General features: G+C 45.7%; 1 protein-coding gene across 25 annotated transcripts in view; it reads right to left on the reverse strand.

Annotated features, from left to right (window-relative positions):
• LOC112250622 (receptor-type tyrosine-protein phosphatase S-like) overlaps nt 1-12219 on the reverse strand; it is a 271665-nt gene that overhangs the window by 141198 nt on the left and 118248 nt on the right. For all 25 annotated transcript variants that reach the window (XM_042321927.1, XM_042321928.1, XM_042321926.1 and 22 more), the window contains one exon: nt 7823-8008. In XM_042321927.1, coding sequence (XP_042177861.1) covers nt 7823-7919 — 97 coding nt within the window. In that variant the 5' untranslated portion in view covers nt 7920-8008. The remainder of the gene's footprint in view (nt 1-7822; nt 8009-12219) is intronic.

Consider the following 12219-nt stretch of genomic DNA (forward strand, 5'->3'; position numbering starts at 1 on the left):
GTCAGCACATGAAACCAATCAAGCGTTCACCCGGGAAAAGCCATGAGCAAAACAAATGTTGTTGACAACATCATGAATGGTAGAAATGTAAAGTCCCATATTTTGGAAAAATACTGCATATCCATCCAGAAGAATCAGCTCTTATTTAAATCACATGGGGGTCTAGTATATAATTAAATTGAGTTATTATTCCATTTGTAAAAACCTTTGAAGATGTAAACTTGAGGAGAGTGCTCATCAAAGTGTTTGACACATTACAATTTCATGCACTTCAATCACCTGCATTGGCTTGTCAACTTGACTTGAACAACATCACTCAAACTAATGGACCAAATAACCTAAATAAACTTGGCCTGTGTCTACACCTGACACTTACATATGTCCTCTGCTATCAGAATACGAAGATCGCATTGAAAAGACAGGTCTAGACGCACAAAAGTTGCATTGTGTTCCGATCTGGCTGAACACTTCAGGTGGTGGTCAGGGACGTGGATTTCTCCTCAGTCTGGACGCAATCAGCCCTTGTAAAAATGAAATTGTTGCAGCAAACTTCCTGCAAGTTTGTGGCAAATTTGCTGCAAACTAAAGAGCGTGCCGCAAAATGTTGCCAGAAGTTTGCAAATGTTTGTCACTAGTGGTGAATATGCGGCAAACCTTTGGCAACAATCATATTTATTGCCACTAGTGGAAAACACTTCACCAGAGGTTTTTTCTGGCAAACAATTTTCTCAAGATTATATTTGAATCTGTGGCAAACCTGTGGTAACAATATGTATTATCCACTAGTGCCAAACAGTTTACCAGAAGCCGTATCTGGTGAACACATAAGTTCCTAGACCAGTAACCATTGACAACTAATCAGGGAGGATTAAAAAAACCTGTTGGAAAATGGATACCAAGCTAGCTATCTACCAAAGTTGTCCTGTGAGTATCTAACTTAACAAAGTAAACTTCCTAATAAACATTAAAATGGTGTTAGCTAATTGATATCCAGTTAGCAATGTCATGTTTTATGGGATAGAGTGAAACACATTTTGTTGATACCAGTTTCAATCTGTCAGCCCCACTGACTGGCTAGCGTTTGGCTATCATATTTTTGCACAATTAATGTGATAGCTAGCTAGGTAATTAATGATTTGCCTAAACACATTTTTTTAGGTGAAGACGTTGGGGTCTTTTAATACGAACATGCATGTTAATATGCTACGGTCAATCGATTATATGCAACGCAGGACATGCTAGATAAACTAGTAATATCATCAACCATGTGGTGTTATAACTAGTGATTATGATTGATTAAGTTTAATGCTAGCTAGCAACTTACCTTGGCTTCTTACTGCATTCGCGTAACAGGATCCCTGAGGATCTTGAATCCCTGAGCTGACAAGGTAAAAATCTGTCATTCTGCCCCTGAACAAGGCAGTTAACCCACCGTTCCTAGGCCGTCATTGAAAATAAGAATGTGTTTAATCTAAAGATTAAAAAAGGTCTACAAAATAAAAAAATATATAAATAAAATAAAAAAATCGGCAAGATTGGCGTCCAAAATGTCCAGACACAATGTGGACATGCTAGACACATTTAAATGTAGGTGTAGACGCACGACGTGTTCTGAATTCCATGATCAGAACTCCATGATCAGAATTCAAAAGCTGCATGAAATGTCAAGTCTAGACACGGCCTCGGAAAAAGGGCAGAGTAAGCTTCAGTGCTCATAAGGCGAAGCAACAGAATTGACAAGAACATATGTGTGTTCTGCAATACATGATGTACCACATAAAAACATTAGAAGTCAATATCACTAAATCCTGATAGTTACTAACAGTGTGGCCTGTGAATGGTTAAACAACAATTTAACTCAAAACTATATGAGGAATAGGGTTGAGAGTGAGAGAACCAGAAAATGACTCTCTCCTGCCTAAGGGGCCTGAAATGTTTCACTTGGCAACTTCAAAGGAAAATAAATCATTGAAACCCCCCCTCCCTCCCATCACTTTGGGCTCTAGTCAATTACAATTAGGCGGTCCAGCCAGAACACTAGGCTAGCACAGCCACTCTTAAGTAGATTGCACAGAGGACAGGGGGCATAAATAAACGTCGCAAATAAACATCACAGTTTTCAATTGTTCTTGCTTGTTGCACACAAAAAAGTACTTGTACCCTCCCAAAAAATAGATACGCTGTCTAGAAAATCCTTTTCCACCACATTAGTTAAGTTGGTGGTCATAGAGCACTAACATTGTGCTAATACCCATATGTTTATGTATATAATACTATATATATACATTCCAAGAACATGTTAACATTGGTTGGAGTAGAGGGCCTCATTTATTGCTCAATATTGTTGTGGTATTGACGAGCCGTCCAGAGTAGAAGGGGAAGAGGCGCTTTTTATGGCGGAGGGAGGCGGAGTAACTGACCGCAGAAGAACAAATACGACTGTGCAGCCAGTTGTTATTTCTGGACGACGGCGCTGTCGCCCGTGGTGTCTGGCAGTCGGACGGTCTTTGGACGAGACAGACGGAAGGATAATGGTGGCCCTGGGTGCTGTGGTTAGACACACTGACACACCCTGGACGGAGGGACAGGGCCTTTAAATAGTGTGTGTGTGTGTGTGTGTGTGTGTAGGAATTGAGAAATGTGGGAATCAGGACGCCGACATTTGGCCCCTTTTGGAAAGGAAGAGGGTAGTCCCACCCTGCAGGGATCAGATCTGAGGAAACACACACGCACACGCACACAAACAAAAAACAAACATCGACCAAACATGCATCCATTTCTCTGAATTTGAAGGGCAAAAACAAGCAGCAGAGCTTGTGATTGGTCAATCGAGGGGAGTGACCGCTTGTTTTGCTAGGTGACCATACAATCTCCTCTAGTACACAGGCAATTTAGAAGATGAGGGACCGCTATGCTCTTTTCCCAACAAGGCTGTTAGCAGGGGGTTACACACACACACACACACACACACACACACACACACACACACACACACACACACACACACACACACACACACACACAGTGATATAAACCGATGCTTTATTACAGCGGGGTAGCTAGATTTATTCAACAGCCTTTTTTCCCTTTTTGATTAAAAACATCTCCTCCTCGTTGTGATTTATGAGAGTGAAAGGAGTAGCGAGAGAGGGAGAGAGAAAGGGAAAGGGAGGGGGGAGAATGACATCATGCTTTTAGCACAGGCCCCCTTTGATGAGGTGACATCCACTTGCTCTGCGCGTGTGAGAGAGAGAGAACAAGAGAGTGGGAGGTGTTGATGGAAAGAGAGAGGGGGAGAGGGGGTAGGAGGTGTTGATGGTGAGAGCGAGAGAGAGCGAGAGAGAGAGAGAGAGAGAGAGAGAGAGAGAGAAAGACAGGAGGGACGGAGGGAGGAGAGCCTAATGTGAGGCTCTTCGTCCCCCTACGATGAGCAGGTGGGAGAAAATAAAGTTGGATGACTGCACCCCTGGGCCACTCTGGTGTGTGTGTGTGTGTGTCTGTGAGCGCATATGCACGTGTGTGTGTGTGTGTGTGCATGTGTGTGCGACTGTGCGCGTGCATGTGTCAGGCTTCATCACACATAAAGCCCACAGGTGCATCGAAACAAAAGGGGTTGGGAGGAGAAAGGTAGAGAGATGGAGGGAGCGACAGACAGATTGCTTAAACGAGGCAGGGGGGAGAAAAACAGGAATGAGACAAAACAAAAAAGAGGGGGAGGGTGGGGGTCTGTCAATCAGTGGGAGAGGAGTGGTGGCTGGATCCAATCTCATCCAGCAATCAGAGGAGGGAGAGAGACGGCGAGATGGATGGACTGTGTGTGTCTAAGTTTTTTATGTCCACCTCAGTGTGCATATTGATGTGTATGAGAAGGCGTGTACCTGAATGTGAATGTGCGTGTGCGTGTGTGTGTGTGTGTTCGTGTGTCCCTGTTTACTGCTAACAGGACCAAGAGGGGGGCCGGTGAGCCTGGTGGCTGGGGGAATTGTGGGAAGAGTGATTAGAGGTTGGGGGTTGAGGGAGGCTGTGTGTGTGTGTGTGTGTGTGTGTGTGTGTGTGTGTGTGTGTGTGTGTGTGTGTGTGTGTGTGTGTGTGTGTGTGTGTGTGTGTGTGTGCGCTGCCTGCTAAGAGACTGCCGTGCATTATTAGGAGGGTTGAATACAAAAGCTCTGCTGATGAAGAAGGAGGAGGCTGAGAGAGACAGAGAGATTGACAAAAAGAGCTATCATATCCGCTGCCGGAACCTGATGAAATGGGGCAGAATCTCGATACTGACAAATTGCAAACAGAAGAAAGAGATGGAGGGACGTTTGTGTGTGTTTGTGCATGTACAGTTGAAGTCGTAAGTTTACATACACCTTAGCCAAATACATTTAAACTCAGATTTTCACAATGCGTGACATTTAATCCTAGTACAGATTCCCTGTCTTAGGTCAGTTAGGATCACCACTGTATTTTAAGAATGTGAAATGTCACAATAATAGAAGAGAGAAGGATTTATTTCAGCTTTTATTTCTTTCATCACATTCCCAGTGGGTCAGAAGTTTATATACTCTCAATTAGTATTTGGTAGCATTGCCTTTAAATGTTTTAACTTGAGTCAAACGTTTCGGGTAGCCTTCCACAAGCTTCCCACAATAACTTTTAAAGTATGCTTGGGGTCATTGTCCATTTGGAAGACCCATTTGCGACCAAGCTTTAACTTCCTGACTGATGTCTTGAGATGTTGCTTCAATATATCCACATCATTTTCCTACCTCATGATGCCATCTATTTTGTGAAGTGCACCAGTTCCTCCTGCAGCAAAGCACCCCCACAACATGATGGTGCCACCCCGGTGCTTCATGGTTGGGATGGTGTTCTTCGGCTTGCAAGTCTCCCCCTTTTTCCTCCAAACATAATGATGGTCATTATGGCCAAACAGTTCTATTTCTGTGTCATCAGACCAGAGGACATTTCTCCAAAAAGTATGATCTTTGTCCCCATGTGCAGTTGCAAACCGTAGTCTGGCTTTTTTATGGCGGATTTGGTGCAGTGGCTTCTTCCTTACTGAGCGGCCTTTCAGGTTATGTTGATATAGGACTCGTTTTACTGTGGATATAGATACTTTTGTACTTGTTTCCTCCAGCATCTTCAAAAGGTAATTTGCTGTTGTTCTAGGATTGATTTGCACTTTTTGCACAAAAGTACGTTAATCTCAAGGAGACAGACAGCGTCTCCTTCCTGAGCAGTATGATGGCTGCGTGGTCCCATGGTGTTTATACTTGCATACTATTGTTTGTACAGATGAACATGGTACCATCAGGCGTTTGGAAATTGCTCCCAAGGATGAACCAGACTTGTGGAGGTCTATCATTGTTTTCTGAGGTATTGGCTGATTTATTTTGATTTTCCCATGATGTCAAGCAAAGATGCATTGAGTTGGAAGGTAGGTCTCAAAATACATCCACAGGTACACCTCAAATTGACTCAAATGATGTCAATTAGCCTATCAGAAGCTTCTAAAGCCTTGACATCATTTTCTGGAATTTCCCAAGCTGTTTACTGGCACAGTCAACTTAGCTTATGTAAACTTCTGACCCACTGGAATTGTGATACAGTGAATTATAAGTGAACTAATCTGTTTGGAAACAATAGTTGGAAAATTACTTGTCATGCACAATGTAGATGTCCTAACCGACTTGCCAAAACTATAATTTGTTAACAAGAAATGTGTGGAGTGGTTGAAAAACTAGTTTTAATGATTTCAACCTAAGTGTATGTAAACTTCTGACTTCAACTGTATGTGTGTGAGGGTGAGATAATGTGTGTGTGTGTGTGCGTGTAACAGTATAGCTTCCGTCCCTCTCCTCGCCTCTACCTGGGCTCGAACCAGGGAACCTCTGCACATATCGACAACAGCCACCCTCGAAGCGTCGTTACCCACCGCGCCACAAAAGCCGCAGCCCTTTCAGAGCTAGGGGAACAACTACTTCAGGTCTCAGAGCGAGTGACGTCACCCGATTGGAAACGCTATTAGCGCGCACCACCACTAACTAGCTAGCCATTTCACATCGGTTACATGCGCATGATCCTCTCTCCCAGCTATTTAAACAGCGCACAATGAGTGAATGAGAGGGGGAAAGAGGTGAGAACAGGCAACAATAGATCACGTTGTGGAACAGACAGGTAGATAGACGGGGACTGATTCCAGACAAGAGGAGTGATAGATATACATCAGCCTATGGGAGTGTGCCATCAGTCTCTACTCCAGACACTGGCCACAGAACAGAACAAACAGACACAAAGAGCAAAGGACCAATCGTAAACAGATAGTCGGACAACTCTCTATACGCTGTATACGCCGTATGCATTCTATCACGCACTGTGTTACCTACCATGCACGCACGCTCAACCATACACACACAAAACACAAGCAACAACAACAAAAAAGACAGAGAAGAGATGAGGAGAATATTGGGGAAAGAAAAGGAGATGGAAGAGGAGAGGGAGGAAAAGGACCAGAATGTGACACATTGTCACGCAGTCACACACACACACACACACACACACACACACACGCACGCACGCACGCACGCACGCACGCACACACACACACACACATCAGACCCTACCAGCTGTACACTGACTCAACTGGATTTAAAAAGTGAGAAAGTGTCTCTCTTCTCCCTCGTTCTCTCCCTCTTTTATTTCTCTCTGCACTCCCTTTGTTTTGTTTTCCTAACACGTCTCTAAATCCATCTTAGCAGAGAAATGGTGCAGAACAAATCCGAACGGGGAGTTTCGGGATAAGAGAGCCGACGATATTGAAAATCGAAGGAGCGATGGGGTACGTCACAAATGGCACCTTATTCCCTATGTAGTACAGTGCTTTTGACCAGGGCCCATAGTGAATTGGGTGCCATTTGGGACAAAGCCATTGTATGGTGAGAGATGGGACGACATACCGGTAGTGTCACGCTGGTATCAATGATTCGGGAGACAGACGCAGGAATGCGTAATAGTTTTTTAAATGAAGGCCCAAATTACGGCGTGCCGTGTAAAGGCACGGGGATAAAAACCAAACGAACAAGTATCAAAACACAAGGTAGAAACCCAAAACAAAAGAGCGGGGTGTACCTCGAATAAATAACACTAGCGCACAATGATTATCACACGGGATGAGACCCGAAATCATCTGCACAATCCACAAGGGCACGAAAGCCCAAAACACACAGCACAGGTACTCACACGCACCAACGGACATAGTAACAATAATGGTAAACAAAAAGGCACATACATACAAATACAATCAGTGGGAATAGGGGCCAGGTGTGCGCAATGAAAGTTCCAGAGGGATCCGTGAAAGATGGACAGATAGACAGACACTTAACAACTTTGTGTATGTCATGTCATCTGACGTACAACATGTCATTAATAAAAGTGAATAACATATTAAATAGGTCACAAAGTAAAACTCAAACTCGGAAGGTAGGTGATATCCAGTAAAAACCCTGAAAGTGCATTTGATTTGAAAAACAATGTGACATTCATATGATTTTTACACTAAAGTGCTGACCAAAACCAAACTGTGAAGTTCCACATATTTTCTATTCACATGGTCCTTTTCAGCCCGGTTCCAGCAACGATGCATAATCAGGCAGGCTCAGTACAGCATGTTTTAGAATGGCTCGGTTCAGCTCAGCAGTGTGAATAGCCCTCAAGACATACAGTATACACGTTCTCTCACACACACACAAACTATACCTTTTCCACCACGCACACTAACACACGCACACACACACACACACACACACACACACACAAATATTATAGTAGTACTCACATAGGGCATGGGAGCCAGTGAACAGCAAACAGAGCAACAGAGCGCAGAGGGGCAGCAGGGCCGGCAGAGAAAGGCAGGGTGGACCGCCGGCGGCCATCTTGTTCCAGGGGCGACTTTTTACCTGGCTGGAGAGCCGAGGCCCCACAAGAAGGAGGCTGGGGTCTTCACACAGGACGTCGTGGCACTCTGCAGGGAGGAGAGGAAGAGAGGAGATGATGAGCTAGGATGTCGCCAATTGAGCGTTCAAGCGTTTTAAAAGGGAGTCTGCTTCAAAGCCTGAGGTGATGTCAAACACACACATCCCGGTCACATACAACACATGAATCTTTACTTTTTTCAACAATGGACACATTCCAAACCTCTACCGCCTCTCTGTCAGTAAATGCACAGTGTTGAGCATACATTACCATACATGTTCCTATCAGCTGTGTTGCTAGCGAGACAACACAAGGCTCATATGCACGGACAGCATTTATGACAAGACACACACCACCGTCACATAGATTGAGAGAGGCAAGGAAGCAGGAAACCATCTCCAGAGCTGTTCTCCCCCTATCCTAATAAACTGCTTTTCACATCTCATAATTAGCTGGGGCATTTATCTCTCGATCTTGTCATTATTTGCTTATCGGCACATTGTGTAATTATGGGGGTACCCGCCGATATTTCAGACAGCGTGTCTTTGTTTTTGTCAAATTACCATTAATCCCTGCATGTGTCCCGAAGTGCACCCTATACCCTTCGTAGTGCACTACTTTCAACAGGCGACTTACGGGCCCTGGTCAAAAGAAGTGCACTATAAGGGTAATAGGATGCCATTTGGCACGGATCCCCTGTGTGCACACGGCGGTGGCGCCCAGCAAGTGGGCCCTCGTTGATATGTCTGCCACGTTTAATGCCCGAGCGCAGTTACACACTTTAATTAAAAGAGGAGGAATTAAGAGAATACGGAGGGGAAGAGAGAGGAGAGAGATGAGTGATTTTTCAGGATCCATACAATGAATTTGAGAGGAGTCGGAATACCTGGTATTATGAATACCTGTGTATGTGTGTGTGTTTGTGTGTGTGTGTGTGTGTGTATGTACACTGAGATGCTGTGCTTGGTAGACAGAATGGGGCTTGGTAACAACTGCCATTTCGTAGCTGCGTTCCAGGTCACTGGCAGGTTCTAAAAGTTCCAGACTAGTTCTGAGGGGTTCTAAAATGTTTGGAGACATCAAAATAACCACTACCACTGGGTTGACCACCTCTTCCAATTACCCATTAGTGTAGTCATTCATGTGGTCAATCCTCGACTGCTGTGTGACCGCAAAACATTCACTGTCCATCAGATGCCGTTAAAAATCCTCAGTGTTCCACTTCCAATGGGACAAGCCTGAGGTCTCTTTTCTTTAAGCCACGTGAACGTAGCTAGAGTGAGGATTGTTTTGCAACACACACCTCCAGTCAGGCAGGCCGCAGCTATACTTGCAATGTAACCCGGCACCCCAGACGCCACGCCACACCGCCTGCCAAGTCTTCACCCGCCTAGCCGCAGGGCCCATCCCTGCACACAGACAGACACACGAGCAAGCGGGCACACCCGCATACACACACACTTCGAGACTCATACACACACACACACGTACACACAACGTAAGCACACACACACTCCGGGGAGGAGTCGAGTCGGCAGAGCTCCTTAGCTCCAACAATGGGCCCTTTGTGGTTCTCCGCGCCAAAGACTGGGGGCCCGTCAGAACCTGAGCTCATCGCTCAACACACACACACAGACACTCTCAGTACACGCTTCTAGCACTCTTCCTCCCTCTCCTCTTTCGTATTTGTGTTGAGAAACAGTCTTGTGTTGTTATTTTTTTCTTCGGGGCAGGTGATGTCAGTTAGAAATAGGGAGAGGTAATGAGAGGGGGGTATGGAAGTGTGGAGGGGGATGGTTTGCTGTGTCAAGCTTATTGTTCTAGATGTAAACGGTGGGGGTGGGGGGGGCGTGGAGGAATCGCACCGTGTTTCTGGATCTCTCCAGCAGGAGGCTAAGCCTCGCCTGTCTGAAGCCCATAGGAAGTAAACATTGTGTGGGGTAGTGATTTATTGCGCTCCCCCTGAGCTGGCTCTCTGCCTCCAGGCTCAGGTTACAATGCAAAATGGCCTACTATTGTGGTGAAGTACCATCACCTGAGCATCCTGATAACATACACAGGCTCACACGAGAACAAACGTGCACACACGGCGACGTACGCACGCACACACACACTTCAAATGCGAGACGGATAATAGAGCGACAATATCTCAAAAACGACATAGACAATACCTAGAAATCCAGACTCCACCATTCCACAATGACCAGCTATGTGTGTAGACTTGCAGCTGTCCATAGAGACACGAGAATCACACTCACACACTCATGGTCGGGTGGTTGAAGCACAGCAGCGCAGCACTTCCCTGGGTACTAGCACCTCGCCGGGAGAAGAGGAGAGGGGGAGCTCTACTGAGAGTGGCCACGGCCTCCGCCATGCAGATGGAGGCGAGATGAACAGTGCTTCACAGTCAAGTGACGCTCACACCCATCGATTGGTAAAACCTCACCGCAAACGGCTTCGTCGAAGGGCAGGCGGAGTGGAAACCGTCAGTCGCTAGCTAGCGGCTAACGCACACGTTTCACTTTGTTTCAGATTTGTCCTTGAGCAGCTTCAGGAAGGTTTTTCTTGTGTTAGGACGGTATCGGCAACTCGTTTCACAATCTATGCCTGTATGATGTTTTATTGGGATTGGTGCGCAGATTGCTAGCTCGTTGACATATTTGGCCTACTATGAGCGCTAATCGCTAACACTAACATTGCACTGACTTCAACTGTCCGATACGTATATGTTTTCACTGGCTACACAATAGCCTAACCCTGACATAGAACGAGTCCAAATGGCCAGGCGTCTGAGAACCGTTAAACATGCTAAATGCAAGATATCCAGGGTCCTGCATTAAAATGCTTTATCTTGGCCAGGTCGCAGTTGTAAATGAGAACTTGTTCTCAACTGGCCTACCTGGTTAAATAAAGGTGAAATGAAATGACATTTAAAAAATGAATTATCGAGATTTGTAACCATCTCCAGAAGGCTCTTGTCCCCGTTTTCCACGCTGACGGACTAGAATCTATGACATACAGTAATAATGAAATCCAGAAACACACACATACACTCAACAGGTGATCAATACAGACCGCTACTCCCCACATATTTCAGATATGTATCTTTCTCCACTGGACCAAGTTTCACTCTCCTTGTCTCTCAATGCCTCTCATTCCCTCACACCACCTTGATGGTCGCTGTGTTTCTGGGGTTTCTTCCGCAGTCAGTAGCAATCAGGGATGCTCTCTCTGACACGCAAAGCCTCCTAATCCAGCACTTCACCATGCATTATTGATGCTAACATGTTGGACTCGGTCTGGAGACGAGAATTATGGGTAAAGACAAGAAGGGGAGGGACCAAGTCAAAGCCGGCAGGGAGAGAGCAGGAGCCAAAGCACAGCATGGAAATACACTCAAGCATGTGCACTTACACATACACAAATGGAGATGCGCACGCACGCACACGCACACACATACACACGCACACACACACACACACACACACACACACACACACACACACACACACACACACACTGTGAAAAGATGTGAAATAACACAAATGAAAAAAAACAACATCTCTCCGCAAGAGGGGCCAGAAAAACATGTCTCTCCAAGACGAGCGGATCTTGCATCAGGTTACCGTGCACAGCACACACATACACACACCCGCACATACACATGCACAGACACACAGCCTTTACTTTTCATGCATACGGCTCTAAATAACACATTTCTTAGGCCTTTTGTCCTGAATAAAGTTCAATGTTGGTGCTAGGTTTAGCTCCCCCGTGTAAAATGTTGTTCCAGCGCCGCAGCATCCATATCATATCCATGATCCCCCCCTTGCGCAACAGGATGCTAGCTTAGCTGGGCTGGTTCAAAGTGACACCGCCGCGTGATTATGAAACAGCACAGGGGCTGTTGATCCTCCAGGGACTACTGCAGGCAGGGCAACAGGGTGGGGTGTGGGTGTGTGGTGCACAGAACAACCACCCTTCTTAGACCGGGACAGTGCGGGCAAAGATAAGGGTAGCAGGGAGAGAGAGAGAGAGAGGGACAGAGAGAGAGAAAGAAAGAATTGGGTAACAATGAGTGTCGTTGTGTGTATGTTGTTCACTTGAGCAGAAGATGGACCTGCCATGATGGGGTCTACACCAGCAACTCACTCTGTGGAGGCCAAGATAATGCTAGTGTGTGTGTGTGTGTGTGTGTGTGTGTGTGTGTGTGTGTGGTTGAGTGGTGGTGGCGTCTTGGGTGAGCTTACTGTATGGTCA

Source organism: Oncorhynchus tshawytscha, linkage group LG05, assembly GCF_018296145.1.
Source record: "Oncorhynchus tshawytscha isolate Ot180627B linkage group LG05, Otsh_v2.0, whole genome shotgun sequence".
In the NCBI taxonomy this organism is placed as follows: domain Eukaryota; kingdom Metazoa; phylum Chordata; class Actinopteri; order Salmoniformes; family Salmonidae; genus Oncorhynchus; species Oncorhynchus tshawytscha.